At 40.3% G+C, this 24,477-nt stretch overlaps 2 protein-coding genes across 3 annotated transcripts; both read left to right on the top strand.

Moving 5' to 3' along the window:
• The first annotated feature begins 244 nt into the window (after window positions 1-244).
• LOC139654557 (cytosolic sulfotransferase 2-like) lies at window positions 245-20,429 on the top strand. 2 transcript variants are annotated; one of them, XM_071531664.1, is made up of 8 exons: window positions 245-423; window positions 3,162-3,297; window positions 3,461-3,592; window positions 7,708-7,826; window positions 10,128-10,254; window positions 10,348-10,445; window positions 19,165-19,339; window positions 19,500-20,429. In XM_071531664.1, the coding sequence occupies exons 1-8, from the start codon at window positions 412-414 to the stop codon at window positions 19,610-19,612; spliced, it is 912 nt and encodes a 303-aa protein (XP_071387765.1). In that variant the 5' UTR covers window positions 245-411; the 3' UTR covers window positions 19,613-20,429. The 2 variants fall into 2 exon arrangements, with proteins under 2 accessions (XP_071387765.1, XP_071387766.1); XM_071531665.1 differs by lacking the exon at window positions 245-423 and adding an exon at window positions 2,497-2,536 and having other exon boundaries at window positions 3,175-3,297; window positions 3,461-3,568.
• Window positions 20,430-22,425: 1,996 nt separating this feature from the next.
• On the top strand, window positions 22,426-24,107 carry LOC139654560 (cytosolic sulfotransferase 2-like). The gene is made up of 7 exons (XM_071531668.1): window positions 22,426-22,567; window positions 22,689-22,817; window positions 22,936-23,036; window positions 23,157-23,283; window positions 23,423-23,520; window positions 23,612-23,786; window positions 23,921-24,107. The coding sequence occupies exons 1-7, from the start codon at window positions 22,429-22,431 to the stop codon at window positions 24,031-24,033; spliced, it is 882 nt and encodes a 293-aa protein (XP_071387769.1). The 5' UTR covers window positions 22,426-22,428; the 3' UTR covers window positions 24,034-24,107.
• Window positions 24,108-24,477: the final 370 nt, after the last annotated feature.

Genomic DNA, 24,477 nt, shown 5'->3' with positions numbered 1-24,477 from the left:
GTTTGGCAACTCGTTCCACCACCGGGGAACCACAGAAGAGAAGAGTCTGGCTAGAGACTTAGGGCCTTGCTGTGGTGGCAGCACCAGGCGCCGCTCCATGGCAGAGCGTAGTGAGAGGGAGGGAGCATAGACCTGAATGAGGGAGTTCAGGTAGGTCGGAGCCGTTTTGGTTATTGTTTTGTAGGCGAGCATCAAGGACTTGAACTTGATGCGGGCAGCAACTGGGAGCCAGTGGAGGGAGATGAATAGCGGAGTGACATGTGCTCTTTTGGGCTGGTTGAAGACCAGACGCGCCGCCGCGTTCTGGATCATCTGCAGAGGTTTGAAAGTACAGGCCGGGAGCCCTGCCAGTAAGGAGTTGCAGTAGTCAAGGCGTGATATTACAAGAGCCTGTACCAGGAGTTGTGCTGCATGCTCAGACAGGTAGGGTCTGATCTTCCTGATATTGTATAGAGCAAATCGGCATGACCGAGCAACAGAAGTCACATGCTCCTTGAAGGTTACAATCATACTAATTGGGATTCATGTCGATAAATATGAGTGGACAGGAGGGTGAGCGTGAGCAACCATTCTAAATGTGACAACCATTTCGTTTCACTTTTGTGACTAGTAGCCTATATTCCTTTTTTATTTCAATTCCAACCTTGGTGATGAAGCAACACTTTTCACCGGGTCGTCCACGTTTATATAGCCTGCATGAAACATCACGGTAAGAACGCACGGGGCGAAGTATCTAGGATGCGCTTTTAGTAGTCCATCATCGGAACATTGTAGTTTACCCACGGCAGACCACGTCATTAACATCCGCCGTCGCATAATTACGTACCCTAGTGTAAGTGCAGTCGGATTCTCTTAGCACCGCGGTTGTCTTTTCCTAAGTCCTTATGAATTCTCCTTCCCATCTTTCCTTGACCTCATGACGTTTTCCAACGAGGTCAAGGAAAAGTGGTTAGGAATAGGAGTTAGGACGTATTTTTTTGACTATTCGACCGCAGCCAAAGTTTACTACTCCAGCAAGTAGGCGGAGCCTTAGTAACGACCTAACAACAGAGACGATTTCTAGTCCCTGTTGAGTCAGCCAGCCAACTTGAGCTAATGCTTTCTAGAGATCGCGGGATTTCCCAAACTGAATAAATACCAAACATATAAACACAAAACTGCCTTGCTAGCTCAATCTTGTTGTAACTAAGATATCTGCTGAAAAAAATATTTTTTCCATGGACAGATTTAGCTACTATGTCCGCGAACTTCACATGTATTTTTAAGCTAGTAGCGCCGTGTCACCGACTCACCGGCACAGCTGATGGAGGATGCCAGAGCGTCTGGTAACATCAAGGCTGAACAGAGTTAGCGTAGCGTTATATTTAAATATATTGTATGATAATATAGCGGAGTAATATTTAGTGATGAGCACAGCTAGGTGTGCTGTCATGCTGATTTGATCACGTTCTAAATGTCTAGTTGACCAATCAGATTGCTTGGTCGGAACTACCTGTTGTATAATAGTCCATAATAGTAATAGTCCGTGTGTTGATATATAGATCTGTTGCACCTGTTTTCTTTCGGGAAAGTATAAAGTGGGATATACTGCAATTCATTTTAATTTGGATTTTATTTGTTCAAAAAAGCTCTGTCCAGTAACCTGGAGCACTTTTTTATTTTGAGATTTGTTTGAGTGAGAGTGAGAGAAGGTCCTGTAACCTGGTGCAGTTTTGGAGAAAATGTAAGTTATTAATAGTCAATGTTTTATTATGAACATACAATTGAATTTTAATTTTCCATTAAAGAAAAGTTACAAAAATGTTTGTGTGTGCTGTCAATTATAGTTCTTAGAAAGAAAATCGGAATCAGCCAAAATCGGAATCGGCAGGTCAGACTTTTAAAAAATCAGAAATCGGAATCGGCCAAGAAAATTGCAATCGGTGCATCTCTACATCTTATCATTGATTTAGGCTAGTGTAAGCATATTTATTGCACAATTTAATTCATACTTTGATATAATTTCACATTTCCTTTTCCTGTTCATCATTATGAATTAAGACTCCATGTTCATTTCTGTTAAACTTTATTACTGAAGGTTTAAAAATCTGTCCACAATTCATACAGTATAAAGCTGCCTTTCCTCACTGTCACAACAACCCACTCCCTCCCTTAATCCTCTCCCCCCAAATGTCATTGAACACATTTAATTGAGATTAAAAAAAACAACAAATGCTTGATGTCCCAAATTCATTGAACACATTTAACTGAAGTACAAAAATGCTTCAGATCCAAAATTTATTAAAAACTGCCCCCCACCCCCACAAGATTAGTTACAGATGGGTTAAGAGGTCAAGGCTAAACTTAGTGTTAGGTTTGGCTTGGTTAGTGTATTAGGGTAAACTTGGTGTTTTTTGCTAGCTGTTTTTGCTAGCTGGCTAGTCCAGCTAGCAAAAACACCTAGCAAAATCCAGCTAGTCCATGAACATTTTTGTGGTTGATTAGGGGTCCGCACACATGAAGGGGTTGGGAACCACTAATCTAGAGCATACAGAGCATACACGATGGTTCTCTATTGATCATTTTATTCATTAGCAAAGCCTTTCAGCACTGTCCCAATCACCCAAAATCATGCTGTCGACAAAATAAAAACAACCTAATTCCAAAAATAGAAACATGATATTAACACATTTTTTACTGATTTTGTTGCAGTAGTACATCATATTCATGTTTCCATCAAAGGTTTGTGCAATATATTAGCTACAACTCTACTCTCCAAGTCTCTTTTTTTACAGGAAACTTCCACCACAGAAGTAATTGAATGTTTTTTTTGTTTGATTTGGTTTGGTTTATAATTAACTAATTAAGATAAAAGTAAGTACTAGAGGCTAATTTTGGTGACTATTACTTTTTAGGGAATAAATTATGAAACAGCCAGCCATAAACAGGACCAGTGAGCATTTCTTTGTTGCTTCCCACCATCACATTTACTGCAATATATTTTTGTATACGTTGTCAGACCAACTGATTTTTGTTTAGGTCTAGATTTAGACAATGAACACACTACATTGCCTACATTTAAAACATTCAATCCAGACAAATATATTAGCAATCTTAGCAGCTTGGGCAATACTGGCAATGTTGTATGTGTATTTTGAATTAAAAAATTAACACTCTTACAGATGGAGCAGCCACGGCCCAAACTGTTTGACTTCCATGGAGTTTCCATGACCAAATACTTCACTGACAACTGGGACAATGTACAGAACTTCAAAGCGAGACCAGATGATATCCTTTTAGCTACTTACCCCAAAGCAGGTATGACTGTGTGTATGAGGTTCTGGGACTTATCTTACAAGACAATATTGTGTTTGGCATCATATGCTGCTATATCTGTGACTGTATGTTGATGAATTGTAGGTTGGAAAGTTTCACATGTTAAGGCCATTGAACAACATACATTCATATGTTTCACTCACAGGAAGCACATGGGTCTCTCACATCCTTGACCTTCTGCATTTTGGTCAGACATCTCCAGAGCGTCAGACATCCATCCCCATCTATGAGAGAGTGCCTATGCTGGAGATTAGCATTACCACATCTCCATCCACAGGTTGATCACATTCATTCACACTTACTCAGTATTATAATGCAAATATACTTTGTCTGCAAACTTCACTTCATTAATCTTATACAGTTACCACTGGTGTACAGGAACCACCCCACATTATCTTTGTGGTGGTGCCTTCGTCGGAATTTTTGTTGAGATGTTTTAATACCCCTGAGCAGTTCCGTTCACTTGGCTGTAATTTTCCAACTATCTGAGCAAACTCATAAACCGCTTAAATTTCACTCTGTGAGCAACATTTAACGTACATGTTACCATTGTAATAGCAACCTGCCTGCCTCCATAAATCACACCATTGTACCAAGGTTATTCAAAATAACAAATTACAGTAAATGCATTTGATTGATAAATGCAATCTGGTATTCTATATCCAGGGCATTAGGCTGAAAATGAACAAAATATTTTTACACTAAATGTCAATTGTGCTGTAGCTGGTCTTAAAGAGGCTCTGGGTTAGGGTCTCTCTCAGGCACATGCAGAGGGGCAGGGTTCCTACGGGTGCTGGAAATCCTTGAAAACACTTGAATTTTAATGTGGTGTTTTCAAGGTTTGAAAAGTGCTTGGATTTTGAATAAAGTGCTTGAAACTGCTTGAAATTGTAACGTTAATTGCATTATTTTCATGATAAATCACTATCTGACTGAATAGTTAGATAAAAGATAAAGAGAGATAGATAAAGAGATAAAATAAGTCGGAGAGAGAGAGCCTAATTGCTTTTGCCTTTCGCACAAAATGAAGACGACTCCGCTCGAGCCTCGCTTGCCACTCTGCGCATGTGTGTCAGTCTTTTTTGATGTGTGCCCTCTGATGGGACAGTGAGTGGGAGGCTAACAGATGACATGCCGGGAGGAGAACTAGCATTGCATGTCAATTAAGGCACGTTCATTTATGGAATATACAACGTAACAGCTAACATTACCTTTAAATGACATAGCTAATAAGGGGTAACGGTAGTGTAGTTTGGAAATGTAAACTAAGTTACAGACTCCGCTGTCAATCAATATTTTACATGTAAACCAACCCCTTTTCAGTGCATTTCAATCAATGTATTGTTCTGCTAGAACTGATTTGTCCTTAACAATTTCCAGCACATGACAAAAAGCAGTGCTTTTCAACATTAAGCTGACACATAAGGCCTAAGGAGCCATTCACTAATCACTGAGTGCAACAAAACTCCATTTCACAACTTGGTTTCACACATAAAACATGTAACAAAGTTGAATAAAAAGTACACTTACAAAATGCAAATTCATAACCCACATGCAGGGTTAGATTAAATTCCTTCAGTGTTATAACACTTAAACTGGAAGCATCAGTCTGTGTGAGCCGTCCATTAACCAGTTTTAAATGCAAAACACACAAGCAGTGCGTAACACAATTCTGAGTATAAAGTACAGAACATTAACAAAATTCAACTTTATAACTCACATACAGGATATTAATTCTGTATAAAACACAACATTAAGAAAATTCAACTTAACATGTGGGATGCGTTTCAATTCCTTCAGAGTTTAAACACAAAACTGAAAGCATCAGGCCCAATGAGCCGTTCATTAATCAGTTTTAAATGCAAAACACTCAAGCAGTTTAACACATCCAGCTATCCTGACACTTTCTGCAGACTTGTTTTCATATTTACTTTTGTCCCTCTTTACACCTACCATTAATAGCCATACCTGATGATCAGTGTGTCAATCTGTATTTTGCACTTTAAGTTTAAACCACATATCTGGCAACAATCTGGACAGGAGACTTGTGCTAATGACAGGTGTAAAGGGGGGCAAAAATTCTCTCTAGTAATACTTGCACAACACTAAGCATTCCATTCATCTACCCTTGCCAAAAACTTGCAAGCATTTATACAAAATGTCTCAATCCAACATACAAATTATCATCAACTGTATATGTGTCAAGTGATGTGTGGTCCAACTCGTTTCCAGGTTTGGGCAAAATCCAGTCACTGTCTACTTTTACACGATATGCATGAAAATGTGAGTCAAAGGACAATGGAAGCAAAATTTTATTGCAAAGAACCCACATGGTATCAATGTTAAGAATGTATTTGATCTGCCCAAACAGGGATTTTTTCAACATGTAAAAGGTCTAATGTCAACACATCTCTAACAGCATACTTGATGTTGTCTACAGTCATTTCAGAGACACGTTGAATTACTTTGCCCTCTAATTCTACATCTCTGAAGTTGCCACTTACTTTTAGAGCAGTCTGAAGATCAAGGGGTAGATACAATAATGGTGTGCTGACACTTCTACCAGGCACCTTTTCAAAATCACCCAAGATATTGATAGGTGAAAATTCCCAACAGTGACGATTATTCAGTGTCACTGTTATGTAAAATTTTGATAGTTATTCGTCAGATTCTTAAAATATTGATGCTTTCCTTCGAATCTCATACACCAAAGAGAACGAAGAGGACCATACATTAACATAAGTCTTGGATAATGTATAAGATAATGACATTTAGGTGTTAAACCAGTTCCAAATACCTCCATCATCTCAGAAAGGAATGTGTGTACAAGTAATTGTCGACATGCTAGTTCATCTTTCCTCACTTTAGCTGCCATGACAATATCTGCAATATCTCTACATAATAAGAAGACGTGCCAGTATCTGCTGCCAGGAGGAATACGGTGCCCCATTATAAAAGGCAACAATCTAAAAAGACACCATTTTTGAGTAGCTGTTCCCTGAACGATCCCTGAAGTTTGGAGAAGTCATTCAGACAACAGCACAGGCTTATTGGCCTTGTCATTCTGACCTATACAGAATTTTTGAAGCTCTTCATTTAGCTCAGTTATAGTTATATGCTTTTGTCTATGTGCTTAGCAAATAACATGCTTCATTGTCAGTGGACAAACTCCCTCCAACATATCGTGCATGATGTCTGGGGGCAAAGACTTGGTCACATCAAAATAACCTAGTGCATCATATGAACTAGTGCCATGTACACCATACAAAGCAGCATTTTCCTTGTTATGCTGGACACACTGGAGATGATATTCGTGGACTTCAGTCGTTCTCAGAACAAAACTTCAACAAATCTTCCTGGAATTTGTGATTAATTTCTAAATGAGCATAGGACCTAATAACCAAATTTAGCAGGTGAAAATAATAGTAACATGCAGGAATCAGGAATGTAGTCTACTCACAATTTGCTGCACGCACACAATTGGTTTACCTCTTACCTCACAAACAGGACCTTTTCCGTCAATATGGGAAATTTCTCATCCACCTCGGCTAGCATTTCCCGTAGGTTCCTAAAAGGCTCCAATCTAGGGTTCCATCCTCTTCTCTATACTTCCACTCTACCTCCCACTAAAACCCAATGATCTCTGCACTTTAAATAACCTTCTTGAGTATAAGCTCTGAACCATCACTAAAATCAAGTCCTTCCTCTTGTTTCATGACCTGGACAAAGTTGTTCATGCTTTCATCTCCTCCTGCCTCAATTATTGTAACTCCTTCTACACAGATGTTAGTCATCTCTGTCCCACCTGCAGCTCATCTAAAATGCACCCACAAGGCTTCTGACTGGTACTAGAAAGAAGGACCACATTTCCCCTGTGCTGGCCTCTCTTCACTGGCTGCCAGTATGCTTTAAGGTCTATAGATATATCGCTGATCTCCCATGCCCCCACTCATCATCTAGGTCCCTTAGGTCATCTGACAAGAAACTATTGGCAGTTCCAAGGTCTAGGTTGAAGCTTAAAGGGATCATGCATTTGTTGTTGCAGCCCCTAGACGATGGAGCAGCCTCCCCTAGTGCATCAGGTCTGCCCCAACCATGACACATTCAAATCCCGTCTTAAACCCATTCTTACTCCTTAGCATTTGACTTGATTTGCCTGTATGCGACTGTGTACTGATGTGTGCTGTGACTGTGTGTTGGCGCATCTGAGCATGTTGCTACTGTTTTGCACTTTGCTGTTGTCTGCACTTTTTTGTACAGCACTTTGGTCAATGTTGGTTGTTTTTAAATGTGCTTTATAAATACATTTACTTGACTTATAATGGTGAATAGTCATATTGTTCTCTGGCATCTAAACAACTCTGACTAAGCATATCATTGGTTTTTGACCAGCTCTACCCGTCTATAATGGAAAAGATCACATAGATCAGCTCACCATCTCTCCTCGCATCTTCAAAACTCATCTTCCAGTCCAGCTCCTGCCCAAGTCTTTCTGGGAGCAGAACTGCAAGGTATACGGTTCATGTACTCTCTTTATCTGTACCTAGTCTGTAAGTATGTGAATTATAACTCCTACTAGTAACATAACACTGATATGTTAAAATCGACTTGATTTCTTATGTTGTGTTATTTATAATTGCTTGGCAATCTCAGAAGAACAGCCAATGCTTGTTGGTTTAGGATTGTGGGAGTTGCTGTCAGTCAGTAAGATGTTAAAGTACTCACAACACTAGCAAAGTGCTCGCCGGGAAGTGCAGCACAAATCACCACAGCAACGACTGATAATCACCACAGTCGTCACCAAAAAAAAAAAAAATCACGAACCTCACAGATTCTCACTTTAAAAAGAAAGTGTTTGTGTAATACCATTACAAAAGTAGCACAAATTGGACATGACATTTTCATGTGTTTGTCATGTGATAAGTTAGCTAATAGTTAAGTTTAGGCAAGTAAAACAACTTTGGTTAAAGATACGGTTAAAGCTGCTACCAGTAGAATTTCACATTACTGTCACAAAAGACGACTCGACAGCATCTGTACTTGTCTGTATTTGTTCACTTACGCCCGGGCCACACCGCCTACCTCTACCTGTGCGTGACGGCTACCTCGCTGAACTGCTGCGGCTCGCACGCCTGTGGTGTCCACACAGACAGCGTTGCTGCTGCTGCGGCGCTGCCTTCCAGCCCTATCTTTCTACGTTGAGTTTGCCTTTGATAATGGCCATAGAATGTTTAATTTCATGTTATTATAAATGTCATTTATATTTATATTGGGTTTCTGTTCTACAGGTTTCCAGGGGTGGGCTGATCGAAAACTATCTAATTTACATCAGGAGCGGGATCTTAATTTACATTATAGGCGCCAAGCCAACTGTATAAACAGATGTTCTGGGTTCAGTCTCTGCTGAATCAGTAGTGCTGTGCGTTTGTCTTGCCACTATATCTTGCTTCAAGTTCGAGATTTTTTTCCCTTTACAAATGGGTAAGTAGGCTCCTCTGTTATCATCCATCCTTGATGAGTGGTCCGAAAAGTGAAGAGTTGTACCGAGGAAGCAGTCACGTGGTTTTTGTTTACCCTCGTTCAGAGAGAGAGAGAGAGATGTACATAATGTAATGTAATGTACATAGAGCATGCCTCCTAGCGTGACTAAAACCAGCACTGTGCTGGTGTGAGAGCTATATTAGCTATGTAAAAGCTAAAAAGCTATGTAAAAGCTAAAAGATTAATGTAGCCTATTATATTTGCTTCGATCATTCTACGACCTGAGAAACCTACTCACTTCCACTAGATGCAGCTCTCTAACATCCATAATAACAATGGTATAGTGTATAATATGCCAGTATTACTGGTTCAGATAAACAAAGAGAGAGCACACCGGAAAAATACTGCCCTTCACCTGATGTTCTTTTAACTTATTAACATAATATAATTATAGCCTACGTGGGGTTTCTCCTATGACTACGCTATTTCCACAACTTTAAGCCGGTACTCCACTAATTTAGCCGTGCAAATCACTTTTTTCTACAACACGGTCCTGCAAATATTTAACAATAGAAGCCTTGTGTTAATTTGAAACGGAAACAGAAAGTGTTGAGTAAAAAAAAAAAATTATATTTTTTCATGTCTGTGACATATTCTACAGATATAGACATTGAAACTGTATTGAAAGGTGTAATGTTGCTGGTATGATGTCAATATGACTATCAACAGATCATTTCACTGTCTATTTTTGCTGAGAACCGCATGCGTCACACAGAAAAAATAGGCGACACGCCGAATCTCTAGATGAGCCGCAGCCAAAGTGCGCTTGAGCCGCCTGCTCACGCGGGCTGTGTGGCTGCTCTAACCTGTTAACATGGGCGCCGAAATGAAAAACAACAGGTTCCACGCTGCTCAGGTAGGCGGTGTGGCCCGGGCGTTACAAACAAGTAGAGTGAGTAAGTCCTCTTCCTGTTTAGGTTGAGGCCCCTCCTTTGTCAATCCTGACCAGTTTGTGGGAAATCATACCAGGGGACGCATAGAATAAACACATACAAAGCAACACAGAATAAACCAATTTTCATTGTCACGTCTTGTTTTTCTACAGCCATTATTTGCAAAATCAAAATTAATTCGAGAATGATACATTTAGGTAAATATTGTACATGTAGGGGCTTTAACATTTGGCAACCTACCCTAAGCCTAAGGTTAGGGTAGGTTTTTGGTTATGGTTACATAACATAAATACTACTTTAAATTGCAACTTTAGTGTAAAATGACAACTTCACTTCATGTGATATGAACACTGAGGTAAAAGTTCTCCCTTTATGCAGATTGTCTATGTGGCCCGTAATGCGAAGGACAATGCAGTTTCCTATTTCCACTTTGGCCACATTAGCATGCTTCAGCCAGAGCCAGGAGACTGGAGCAGCTTTCTGCAGAGATTCATGGAGGGAAAGAGTGAGTTCAAACACTAGTGGAGGTGTTTTAAAAGAGGCTTGATGTTTCATTTCCTCTCTAGATGATCTTTCATGCATATTTGTATGATTTCAGTGGTGTTTGGACCCTGGTATGACCATGTGACTGGCTGGTGGGAGAAGAAACAGACTCATTCCAAAATCCATTATATGTTCTATGAAGATCTGATTGAGGTGAGTTAGTTGTTTTGTTGTAGTGTATGTGTGTGCATGCTTGTGTGTGTGTGTGTGTGTGTGTGTGTGTGTGTGTGTGTGTGTGTGTGTGTGTGTGTGTGTACAACTTTTTTCCATGCTCTGAAGATGTGAAGTACGAACCAATCAGAGTAGATAGAAGGTAGGGTAGGCCAGTTATATTTACTTTATTATTCTGTACTTGATTAATTATTTAAATGAACAAGAATGATTATTTGCCAAATAAAATAAAAACAAGACAAAAACAAAGCTATGGCAGTATGACATCATTTGTTGCTGCACCCAACGTGATGACATTAACTGTCAGCGACCACCCGACAACACCCAACATTTGTCTTCTCTGTTGGCGACAATGTAGCTTTGTACGCCAGTCCATTTTGTAGCTTTTGTAGCCCGTAATGTTAACATATAGTAAACGTAACAGCTAACTTCTCTAAAAATTGTCATGTCTAATTTGTGTCATTGTCACATAATCCTGTCATGGTGGAGGAACACAGTCTTAACATTATTCCTGTCCACAAAACAGTATAACAGTACTACAATTATCTTATCTTGTAGTAATCTTAACTATCATATGGGCCAATCTCCTCTAGGTTTATCTCTAGGAGCGATTGAGTCATGGCTAGTTATGCAGGCAAAATGTACAACAGTTTATTGCCATACATAAAAATCATACCTCACAGTAAAGGAGATAAACCAATAATAAAACAAATGTCCACCACAGCAGTGTGCTGTCTTTTGTCCCAAAGTTCTTTTAGTCTACAGTTCAGTCCGTCAGTATTCCTTTTAAAGGAATAGTTCACCCAAAAATGAAAATTCAGTCATTATCTACTCACCCCCATGCCGATGGAAAGTCGGGTGAAGTTTCTTAGTCCACAAAACAGTCCTGGAGCTTCAAAGCAAAACAGCGTTGCAGCATTCTCCTAAACAACCGAAGCTGCTGGGGATTTGTTTTAAAACGTAAAAAACAACAGAAAAAAAACTTAAAATGGCTCCATACAGCTCGTCCGGCGTAATCCAAGTCTCCAGAAGCCCCAAGATCCCAAGTTGACTTGAAAAGACGTCATTTACACCCTTTTTTAGCCGAAATCTTCACTCTAGCCGCTGAGCTCACGTTAGCGCGCACCCCGTCTGAAATGGGTGCACAAGCTTGAAGGCGCATGCGCCGCTACACAAGATCAACGAGAACTTGCTATGTCTACATACCTCTGTGTTTACACTGCTAGCCAGAAGCTAGCGTCACACACAACAGAGAGCTCTGCTCACACACAGTGACTTGTAACACTTACCGTTTACTTTTCAAACTTTCAAACAAAGAAGAAAATGTCCGACGACTTCAATATAGGAGAGGAACATCATTTCTTTCCTGAGCCTCGTTTGTTTGAGCCAGAATATACAGACGAGGAACTCAGACAGATGGACGAAGCAGCTCAAACAGCAGCTCCACCAGACCCACAGCCAGCAGTGGACTACAGAGAGAGCATTGGGAACCTGGTGGTGAAGTTGTAGGAAATGTAAACCAATGCCAACAAAAGGAGAGCCTTTGCTGCATTGAATGGGATTTGTTCATGCCACCGCTGGAGGATCTTGATATCTCCATTGACGAGAGCGCTGCCGTTCAAAGACAGTGCATTATTGATAATCCTGAGTTTCCGCCATTAATAACCCGTGGTGTTCTGGAGATGGTGTTCCATTTACTGAAAATCAACTGGAAGAAACGACCAAGACCCACAGGACCAAACGGCACGCTCTCAGTAGAGTAAGTTTAATTTTCTAGCATGGCTGTTTGGTGGGTACTCGAATTATAATGCTGTTGTATTACATGTTATGTGCTGTGCCCAGTGCGAAATCACAACGTATTTTTTTGTTCTTTTACAGTCAGTGCAGGTTGGCGGCATACCGGGTTGTGTTGGAGTGGGTCTTGAAAAGTGACTCGGCAAAGGCAACAGGAAAGTTTTGCCATCTTGTGTCGTCGCAGCCATCCGTGACAAATACCCTTCTTCCACTGGACAATACATGGGATTCAAAGAGCCAGAAGAAGCTTTTGGAAATTCTCATGGACCACGTATTTTGCTACATTGCACCATACGTTTTTATATTGTTATATAGTATTACGTCTGGGACTGGTTCAATACTAGTGAACTACATAGAACTGCCTCACTGTGACAAATGATAAGGACAAGCATGGAAAGCTGCTGCATATGAATCATTTTATTTGAAAAAATATTGCAATAGAATAAAGAAACACTTTGTAAAACGGAAAACGTTTATACATGTATAATCACACTTTATTAGGCTACAAATGTAAATCAACATTTTGTTTGTAGCATTGTGTGGTTTGTGCAAAAAAGTGCAACCAACATCAAAACTAAGTTGCATTCGATCCTCACTCCAAGGGAGACCTGGCCAAGAAATATTACAGGGGTTACACAATCAAACCTTTAAAAAATGGAAAACACTAAAATATGTACATTAAAAAAGTCACAATTTGGCTCAGAAACAGGAGCACACATCGTGCATAAGACTGTGGATAATTTGTTTGAATTGATTTAGGGCAATGGAATGGTCAAGCTGGAGCTTTGACTGGAGATTGTTGCAGGACCAGGGTGCAAAGTGAAATACAGAGGTGCCACAACCATTACTCTACTTCAGGGATGGGCAACTTGGATGGTGGTGAGGGCCACAGAATTTATGTACTTGCCATCAGGGGGCCGCAGATTCACTTGGAACACACACACACACATTCCATGTATTGTATGTATTTATTAACAAATATACTAGGTCTGACATCTTCACTGACATTTTTCAATCTTTCAGGGAAAATCCTCTAATAAGCTCACAAAACAAATATCATCAGGTTCACAGAAATGTTATTTAATTTTTACAAGTGGCATGTTTGTATTGAACATGTTATTTCACAGTGGAATAAAACTATTTGAAACTATTTGAAAGCACAGAAAATGTGTGTGCATTAAGATTAAACATTAAGATGAAACACTCACCCAGACATTAGTTGTCTGACTTGAACTTGAACTTAATGAGACACTTGTAGCCTGTCTGACGCACAATAAGGGGAATGTCAACATCGATGCCAGTGCATCCAAGCTGCATCAGATGAAACAATGTTTCATCTGACAGTCTGTTTCTCTCCTTTGACTTGATGTGCTTCATCATGGAGAAGTTGCTCTCACATATCTATGTGCTCCCGAACATGCTGGCCTGTTTAAGTGCAAAATCTCTCAAGAGAGGGTAGCGGGTCTCGGGCAACAGTCTCCAAAAAGACCCCCCCCCCTCTCATTCCGTTTCATTTGGAAAAAGGCGTCGCCTTGTAGCTCGCACAGTTCCATTTGTAGTTCGGGTGGCTGGTCATTCACAACAGCTGAGAGGGGGTCAGTGAAAAGCTGGATTGTGCCTCGCATGTCGTGGAAATCCCTGAAAGCGATCGTTGAATTAATCCTGCAGCGTTTCAATGGCTTCTCTGTAGTGGCGCATCGTTGTATCACATTCGGGGATGTCTTTGCGCAGCTCTCCACATGCGGGGAAGTGTGTCAAATTCGGGGGATCTGATGCAAGGTTATCTTTGAACAGGCCGAGCTTCCTCTGAAAACCATTCACATGACCAAAAAGGTCAGAAACGGTCTGATCTTTGCCGTGCAACCGGACATTCAAGCAATTGAGATGTCCAGTTATGTCAGTGAGAAAGGCCATGTCACAGAGAAATTGTGGATCCCTCAATTTGTCACAGTACACACTTGTATCCGCAGTAAGGCTGTTCTCCAAAAACACGGGAATCTTGAGGCGCAGTGCGTAAAACCTCTCCAGGCATTTACCGCGGCTCATCCACCTGATGTCTGTGTGCAGCTGTAGATCACCGTAGACAGCATCCACCTCCTCTAGAAAGGCCACGAATTTCCGATGGTTTAGAGACCTGTTCCCCCCTCGAATCAGATTGGTAACTTTTGTTACCACATCCATGACATGCCCAAAGTTGAGATGCTTTGCACAGAGGGCCTCCTGTATGATAATAACATAACGTGAATCAATCAAATGCTCAGTCTCGCTAATAATAGCCTGCTAATCAATTTAATTTACTATGATAAGCTATTAGCAGCCGAGCTGACCAGCCAACTTTTGAATTAGGCTGCAATATAAATAAAAAAATCCTGGCTAATCCAGGAGGCTTACCTGGTGTATGATGCAGTGCAGTATTGGGCAATCCACACCACTTTGACGGAGGAGTCCAGCGAAGCCAGTGCGCCTTCCTTGCATTGACGGAGCCCCATCAGTAACAACAGCAGATAGCTTGTCAAATCCACCATATTCGCTGACAACACCCTTCACTGCGTCGAAAATGTCGGACCCCTTTGTTGTGCCGTGCAGTTTTAACAGTTTCTCGTGTACATCAAATGACGCATTTATTGATCTTGCGTACACCAGTAGCTGGCTAACATCGGTATTGTCTGTGCTCTCATCTAACGCTAACAAAAAGTATGAAGAGTCTGCCATGACTCGTTTCAGCTTTTCCTCCACATGACTTGCAATGTCAAAAATCCTGCGAGTCACTGTGCGTTGGGAGAGGGACACTGATTCAAAATTTTTAGCCATTTTGTCATCTCCAAAGGCGTTAGCCATCTCAATCGCGCATTTTTTCACCATCTCTCCTTCTGATAGTGGCTTCTTTGCTTTGGCAAGCTGGAGTGAGACAGCATATGATGCTTTCAGACTTGACTCTTGGACATTTGTGGCCTGGGTGAAAAAGCACTGCTGTTTTTGTACTTTCCCTTTCAGGTCTGCTAGGATAGCTGCTCTGCCGGCCCCGGTATACTTGTCATATTTGTCCTTGTGTGAGGTGTTGTAGTGGCGGCTCAAGCTGCTTACTTTCATTACAGAAACAGTCTGCAAACATACCAAACATACCAAACATTGTGGTTTACCCTTGAATTTCTTGAAAAACACGATTTTCATCAGACACCTTCCTCTTACTCATGTTGACAGCTAGCTAACGTCCATCCTCAGAGGGCTCATCTCTCCCAGCATTCAGCGCGTTCGCGTGTTATTAAATCACGCAGCTCGCGACGTAACTAGGAGACTAGTGGACGGTATCAGTACTACAGGTAAAAAAGTTAAGCTTAATTACGTTGTTTCTAAATTGATCTGAGGGCCGCACAAAGAGGAGGTGGGGGCCGCATGCGGCCCGCGGGCCGCCAGTTGCCCATCCCCGTTCTACTTGCTGGGGTACTGTATATATTTTTGTCAGGAAACCAAGTTGTACACACACTACATGCTAAAACGAGATGCATGCTTTGCTATGGCCTCTTCTTTGTCAGGCTTTGGTTTCTGGGCTATGTGGGGTGGTAGTGGGGGAACAGACACGTGACAGCTGGTCCTTGAACTTGATGGTGGGGTCCAGGCGTCGTTGCAGAACTCGTACCACCAGATTTTGCCAGAATGTTTGGGTTGTTGGTACATAGATCTTTTTGGCTACCCACTCTTTCGTCTGTTTGGGGTAAACCACGTTGTATCTAGGATTGCCCGAAAAAACAAAAAAAGGATAAGCATGGGTCATAGACAAAACGGTAATAATACAATATGTACATATTATCGACCATTGATGTTTAATAATTAATTCCAAATTTTACGTCACTCACAACATTTATATCCACATAATTATAAACTATGCATAACTACTTTTATAAAGCATGCTAAACATTTTCATATCCTTCAGTTATATTGTTAATTATTCAGATACTTCCACCACCTAAGCATAGTTGTTTTTTCCTAATTCCATATTTTTACAGCTAAAACTAAGACAAAAAAAATACATAATGTGTTTTATCATTTTTATAAAGTAAGATCAATTTACACATCCAATGGAATGTACTTGCCCATGGCAAATCCAAAAAAGAGGATAAGGACACCAAGCACTGTTATGGCCCAAGTAGTCAAGTTGTATGTGGGAAAACATTTACATCATATGCCTTTTGTGAGTACTTCACAAGAGCCCAGTAGGTTTGTAAAGACATGCCAAAAACAAAAGATTTATTAGCCAAAAACGTGAAGTCTTGACTTTTAGGTTTTTCTCAGGAAGACTAGCTATTGTTTTGCTGGTATCTTACCGGTGGCGGTTGAGGCCTGTTCACGATGAACATTTCCATTGTGGTCCATGATGGCAAGCTGGGTGCGAGCTCTCATGGAGGAGTAGAAGAAGTGCAGTTTCTTCTCTGTGTACTTGAGCAGTGATGAATGGAACACTTAAAGCTTGCCTGAGAACACAAATATTGATTAGTTCCCTGAAAACTTGGGATCAGGTATTTCTCATACTGATTGGAATGATGGGGCTGTACAAAAATTTTGCTTATGTATTGCAAACCTGTGTGTTTGAAGAGGGCCATGTGCCTCAGGTCCTTCATGAGGCCTTTGTCCAGGGCAATCGTTGACAGGGTTTTGAAGACAGGCGAGTCTTTCCGAAGCCACCTCTTTCGCCTCTGTTGCTCTGGACTGAGGTCATCATGCTGACATTTCTTCTGTTCTCCATCTTCCTCCCAGCAGTGCACACCACAAATGTGATGAAGTAGTGATTGCCACCTTTTTTATCAAATCCTGCGATACAAAAGACAGAATAGTGGAAAATACATTTCACAAGCAAATAAAGTAATTGGGCAGTACTACTTCTTACTATTTAAATTTGTTTCTCTTGCTAAGGACTCAAAATGGTAAGAATGTGCTGTTACTCACATCCGGGTCACATCCACAAGTTGTGCAAGCATACCACAAGTGGTTGCAGATGGATTTGATCCAGGGTTGGAGGGTTCGGTTGTCCTTTCGGTTGGACACTGCCAGTAATTTCTTCATGAGCCCTGGCAACAAACAGCACAAAATCAATTACACTTTTTAGATGATTTGATCAATATGGCACTGCGGATGGCTACCATGGTGTCTTTACAAAGGAAGAGGCTTTCAGAGTAGTTAGGAGGACATAAGGCAGTACTCTGGAAAGCTGGAGAAGCAATTCTCAGCGACTCCTCCATGAATGTCCTTACACTGGTAAGTGACATGATTAACTTCCACTGCTGTCTTTAAAGACAAAAGGCCTTTGATCCAACACCAGCCGGCCATTACAAGTCCTCCGTGCACAACAGCCTACCCCACCCCCACTATCCCTCCGCTCCCTCACACTGTAATACACACTGGATGCCTCTGTCACCTATACTACAAAATATAATAAGTACACGTCCCATAAGTGACATACATCATCAATGTGCAATGCACATTGCCTGCACTAACTCGAAGAGGATAATCTCATCGGTTGTGTCCTCCATTAAGCTGTAGGTGTTGTATTTGGCGGAGAAGCCCAGGCTGTAAAGAGTCAAGGATCAAGTAATTATCAAACCAATATTATAGCAATTATCTCAATAACCTGCTACAATCTAGAGAGACTACACTTTGTAAACCAATAAATAAAGTATATTTACCTGTCTGATCTCCCATCTCCAGACACATGCACTCCCTTCTTGAGCACGTTGCGTCTGCAGCAGTCGTTCCATGCTGGCCTTATGTTGCTCTTTATATGCTATGTCAATGACAGGGATTAGATATGACGACTGGATTGAATAAAAATTTGTGGTAACACTTTATAATAACCATCATTAATAAATGGTAAATTGATAGTTAATTAAACTTTAGTTAATAGTTATTTTACTGTTAACAAACAATGAAATGATCATTAATAATGTTTACTAATTATTAGTAATGCTATAATTTATGTTATTTTATCATTAGTTTGTGTAATATAAAATCATTTGTTTAGAAATGATATATTGTATCATAGCTGATAAGAGACGGTAAAACGGGTAAAAAGCAACTGCATAAAATGTCATACTGTCATAATTATAGAAATATGAACTGTGGGCATTGGAGCCACACAAGAAAACATGTCAAACTTTAGCACTGCCTCTTGGCTAAACCACAGTCTATGGGAGGAAACGAGGAAGGTAAATATGGCGCCTCCTAATGGCATTACTGCAAGACTACATGTAATTAGGCTACCTTCTTAATGATACAAAACTCAGGTTAAACTTGCAAAACGTGTACTATCTTTATATTTTACTCCGATTGGTTTTGAGGTTTTTGTCAAATAAGAAAAGGCTCAACAGCACTTAAACGACAGAAAATAAAAGAATACCCCTGCAGTTTCACTAGCTAGCAATATGGACAATAAGCTAACAGCTATCTTGCAATTCTAACGCGATGACTCACCTGAGTTTCACGGAGATCCAGACTCAAAAGCATGCACCGCGGCATCTAAACAAAAATCGTTGTATCATAATCAGGTAAAAAACCTTTGAAAAACTCTGTAAATTAAACACTTGTCATTTACTGATTCTCTAACTTTTACTCTCTCACTTTACTCGACAGAATTGTAATGTGCTCCCTTCTAAATCCCAATCGGCTCTGCCTATATTATGAAAGACGATGCAGTCTAAAGACATACTCAGAGTGCCCTTTAGCGGTCTTATTGTGCAACTACTAAAGCTGGACTTAACTTGCTGAACCATTATGTGGGTCATATATAGATAAGATATGTGGGTGTATGTGCGTGTGTGTGTGTGTGTTACAAGGCCGACACTGGGATTTCCTATTGTAGAGCTCTGCAGTAGTCTATAGCAGACCGATTGTGTGTGACCACTGTGTGTTTCTGCAGGACACTGGGAGAGAGATAGACCGTCTCTGCTCCTTTCTTGGTTTGTCTCCTTCAGCCGAGCAGAAGCAAACAGTCATAAGGGAAGTGCAGTTTGACAGTATGAAAAAGAACAAAATGACCAACTATTCCACCGCCCTAAAGATGGATGGCAAGGTTTCTCCCTTCATGAGAAAAGGTAGGAGCTAAAGCATCCACGAAGAGAGAAAACATATTTTTTTTCCCGCTGAGTTCATGGTGTGCTCACATTTTCATTGCTCACACCAATATACTGTATGCTCAAATCATCCCTTGCAGATTTCACTAAAACATCTGATTGATTGTCTCTGCTTCTCCAGGAAAGGTTGCTGACTGGAAGAACCATTTCACTGTGGCCCAGAGTGAACAGTATGATGAAGACTACAAGAAAAAGATGAAGAACCCCACACTGCATTTCCGCACTGAAGTGTAGAGAGGTCTGGCCAGGCTGTGCATGCATGATGAAGTATCAGTGAATCTGATGCTTCATCATGATGTTAGATTTGATTGACAGGCATACTCTCCAAACAATGTGGTTAATTTCTCTCTCACATTAAACTTGATTTTGGACAATACCATTATATGACAATAAAATATTAACATTGAAAAACTACCAATATTAAATATTACTCCAATCATTAAAGTTTGATGGAAATAAGATGCTACTTTGATTTTACTACATTTGACCCATGTTGGTTCTCCTTGCACTCTGGATGACAAGATGCACTCATACAACACTGAGCTATTTAGATGAAGTTCAATTGTATGTGTATTCAATCAGTGCTATACTGTACACATCAACTAACATTGTCTGGGAAATCATATGGATGTATAAATTGATTTTTAAGTGGATGTTTTAAACACATTAAACTCTTGATCAGATGATCAGAAAATTAGTAAAAAAAAAATTCTGTCTTCCTGAGGGGGCATTAAAATCTTCAGAAAAGGTAATGAGTATTAACTTACTGTATGTCTCTTATCGACTTGGTGACTTTTCACTAGACTAAGAACAAATCTAGCTACTTTTTTGGTCCTCTGTGTCTTGATAGCGAACACACAGCTCCCAGCTCATTGTGAAGCTGCTTTCCAGTCAGCTGGGGTCCTGGGGTGAGCTAATTGAACCCAAATACAATAAACATAGACATGTGTACATATGTTCTTCCAGAGTACTTGGTGATTATATGGATACAAATTCATCACTCTTTGATATGGATTGACTTGGTCTCCAGTTAGGTCTCCCTCTCTCAAATTCCCACTTTGCATTAAATAAACCTGTTCATCATTCATCATCAAACCTAATCATACTGTAGGCTGAATACAACAAATGTACAAATATCCAAACTTGATTTTTTTAAATGTAAAAAATAAAACATATGTGGGCAGGTAAATGTCATGGTAAAATGCATTTACAAGCAAATTCAAGAATGCTTATATGATCTTCAAATTCCTTATGGAAAACAATCTCAATATGATTTTTGCTTTTCTTAGGAAGATTAAGATTGATAGTCAAAACATACTGGGCATGTGACACAAACCCAGATCTTGTCCTTTTTCCTGTTTCTTTTCCCTTCTTTTTGGCTATTTAAAATAGGTTATAATATATCGTACATGCAGACCAAGGATAAGTTAGTTTGCCTAAAACTTGGGAGGGAGAGAGAGTGAGAGAGATCATGTGTTGCTGCAGGTAGAAAGACTTGCCGATAGCTTGTCTTAACCCACAGATAATTTCCCTGGTGCAAATAAAAACTGAATAGACGAGCACAGGTGGTCTGTGCAAGTTGTGCATGTATGATAATGGGTTCAACTATCTATAACTAACTAACAATGTTAACCAGGTGATTTCACAAAAAATGATCAACAAGGTGATGTAACAAAAGTGACGAGGCTGCTGTGAGACTTGAGGCAGAAAAAAAAGAAAAAAAGAGCTGTCATTTCTATCTGATAGCACCAGGACAAGATTACCTAACCCAGGTAGAGTCCATGCTTATGTTGTTTGTACTGTACATCTATACACTACTACATATACAGTACCTGCACCCTGCGGCACAAAGGTTTGTCTAATAGCTGTGACTATAAGTGTGACTTGTCTATCTCATCCTGTAGACAAGGTACAGTGACTACTGTAGGTTTTAAGTGAAGAAGTTACACAGCGTGCTAGATGGATAGAGAGTTGACTTTTGACCACAACAATACACAGATGCGCATGAGTCCATACCACAAGTCTTTGTTCGGATTAGGTCTGTTAGTGTTTTGGTGAGTGGGCTTAGCGGTATGTAATGTTTTCATGTTTTTAATAATGCATTACACTGAAAAGGTTTACTTACAGCCTCCAATAATGACCAAAGCAATGGCATATCCTTGGTGTTATTCATACCTCTTAAGTTAAAGGCCCCTGAGGACTAACAGTGCAGCTATGTTATTTCTGTGCTACTAGTACCACTAGTTTCGGCAGCACATAATTTTTGTCTTTGTGTTTTCAAATGTATTAAACTTACAATAAACCCCTCTGGGTTCCCAATCCAGGACATTTCCTTAAACAATGTTATTTGTAATTGCACAGGATGAAAACGCTCACAGAAATCATACCCATTTAAACCAGAGGATCACACTCAATACACCACATTTTGTATTCAAATGTATGTCATAAATAATAAGTAATTCTATACATATGTAAATCTCAAAATTTTCCTTATTTATATGTTGAGTTATGCAAGTGCTCCAGTTATTGAGTGACTTTAAACTCAAAGGGATAAGGCAGAGAGGCCGCTCAGACACAGGTGCCAAAATAAACTATAAACTATAATCTGCACAACAGATAGAGGAGGAGTAAGAAGAGGAGAAGTTGAGAGACTTGAGGAGCTGTTTTGTACGTAGTGCTCTTGAAAAAGGTCTGCTACTCGGGAAAGTATGGTAAGTAGCATTGCATTTTATTTGTCTGAATGTGCCTGTTTACTTCTCTGCTGTAAACGCATGCATGTTGGAAATGTCATCAGGTTAGGAAATTACATAAGATGTTATCCTCATTTGTCCATAAGTATTTTGTAGTTACTGGTATAGGCCTCCTGCTTTATTGCAATTCTAATATCTAATGTAAGCACACACAACAGGATCAGACTATTTCTATGTTGCTATCTGCTTTGGAACAACTTGTCTATGCTCCTTAGATTAAGTAACCATGTAAGTAACTGGCCACTATTGATTGGGTGATACGTTTATATATTAACCTCAACATTTGTCTCACTCTTACAGATGGAGCAGCCACCTCGGCCCAAACTGTTTGACTTCCATGGAGTTTCCATGACCAAATACTTCACTGACAACTGGGACAATGTACAGAACTTCAAAGCAAGACCAGATGATATTCTTATAGCTACTTACCCCAAAGCAGGTATGACTGTATGTATGAGGTATTTTTTCTTAATATTAACATAATATTGCGGCATTTTGTTGATATGTCTGAAGTGCTTCGGCAACTGGATAACATCTGTCCGTACATTCAATTCTCTTAGGAACCACATGGATATCCTACATCCTAGACCTGCTGTATTTTGGCCAGATGTCTCCTGAACGTCAAGACTCGATCCCAGTCTGTGAAAGAGTGCCATTCATGGAGCTGCACGTCCCTGGGCTCCCCTCAGGCTAGTGCAATAAGATACTGTAATAAACATGCTGACAAGTTGATATACTTTATCCCATAGTGGCATTCTGACAACATGTTATCACTTTATTCCTATATATGATACACTGCTATATCAGGAGTGGATGAGCTGGAAAAAATACCCACCTCTCCACGCCTTATTAAGACACACCTCCAAGTCCAGTTTGTACCCAGATCCTTCTGGGAACAGAACTGCAAGGTATGTTACCAGAAAAATCATGTCTGATAAAGGTGGAAGTGAAAATGTGAGCCTGGAGACACAAGTTTGCTTTCCTTTGATGGTTTGGCAGCACTCTGTCTGATTTCTCTCTGTATGCAGATAGTCTACATGGCCCGTAATGCCAAGGACTCTGTGGTGTCCTTTTTCCACTTTGATCGCATGAACCTGCTTCAGCCAGAGCCAGGAGACTGGAACAGCTTCCTTCAGAGATTCATGGAGGGCAAGAGTAAGTCAGAAAAATGGTGAAAACGAGGTGAAATTGGAAAGCATATGAATGGGTGAATATATAATAGGTGAAATGTTCTTAAGCAACTGAGTCATGATCTGTGATTCGATTTGTTCAGATGTTGCGTTCTTTCTTACAGTGGTGTTTGGCTCCTGGTGTGAACACGTGAAAGGCTGGTGGGAGAAGAAACAGACCAAGTCTAATATCCTTTATTTGTTCTACGAGGATCTGATTGAGGTCAGCATTGTGTTGTCTTTATCTGTGGCACTGTGAGTACAAGCACAAGTAGACACGGGTGGTATGTTTGTTTTAATGTGTCTATTGGCAGGATACTGAACGAGAGCTGGGCCGGCTGTGCTCATTCCTTGGACTGTCTCCCACAGCAGAGGAGAGGGAACAAATAAGACGAAAAGTTCTGTTTGACAACATGAAGAAGAACAAAATGGCTAACTGCTCCACTGATGAAGCCTATGATTTTAACATATCTCCTTTCATGCGCAAAGGTAAGTGTGTGTGTGTGTGTGTGTTCTGTGCATGTGCATGTTAATGTGTTTGTTAGACAGAAACAGAGAAAGAAAGTAAGAGAGAGACAGAAAGGATGCGGTTAATTTTTATTCTCGTTTGTCTCTTTTTACAGGAAAGGTTGGCGACTGGAGGAATCATTTTACTGTGGCCCAGAGTGAACAGTTTGATGAAGACTACGAGAAAAAGATGAGAAACACTGATCTTCAATTTCGCACAGTTCTATAGGTCGTCATATTCACACTCACCACTACGATTAAGTGGAATACACACCCAAAAACAATAAACAGCATATGACAATAAACAGATTTCAGTTTTCCCATTTTTATTTGAAACCAGACATGAAGATGCAGCACAAAAATACAAGAACAAAAGTTCAATGAGCAAAATGAATGGATATAACTAACACTGTACCTCTGCACTGTGACTATGGACTGGAGAGGGGCACATTGATAGTATTAACTATGGCACATACTGCTTTAGGTGGGTGGGTGGGGGGCAACACTAAGGGTTTCTAAACTTTCAGCAGCTGCTGGAGGTACCATCCTGGTCATGAAGTACAAGGAGTAACAGCAAGTATTGATACAGTGAAATCTGACAGGTTCATTGGAATGTAGACAACAACACAAGGCCATTGTACTGTAAATACTAAACAGTTCAAGCATCTCACAT

The sequence above is a fragment of the Centroberyx affinis genome, unplaced genomic scaffold (assembly GCF_046629955.1).
Source record: "Centroberyx affinis isolate AG114_WGS23_722 - 3 ecotype Tasmania unplaced genomic scaffold, CSIRO-AGI_Caff_v1 ptg002107l_1, whole genome shotgun sequence".
In the NCBI taxonomy this organism is placed as follows: Eukaryota; Metazoa; Chordata; class Actinopteri; order Beryciformes; family Berycidae; genus Centroberyx; species Centroberyx affinis.
This window is presented reverse-complemented; position numbering and strand designations above follow the sequence as displayed.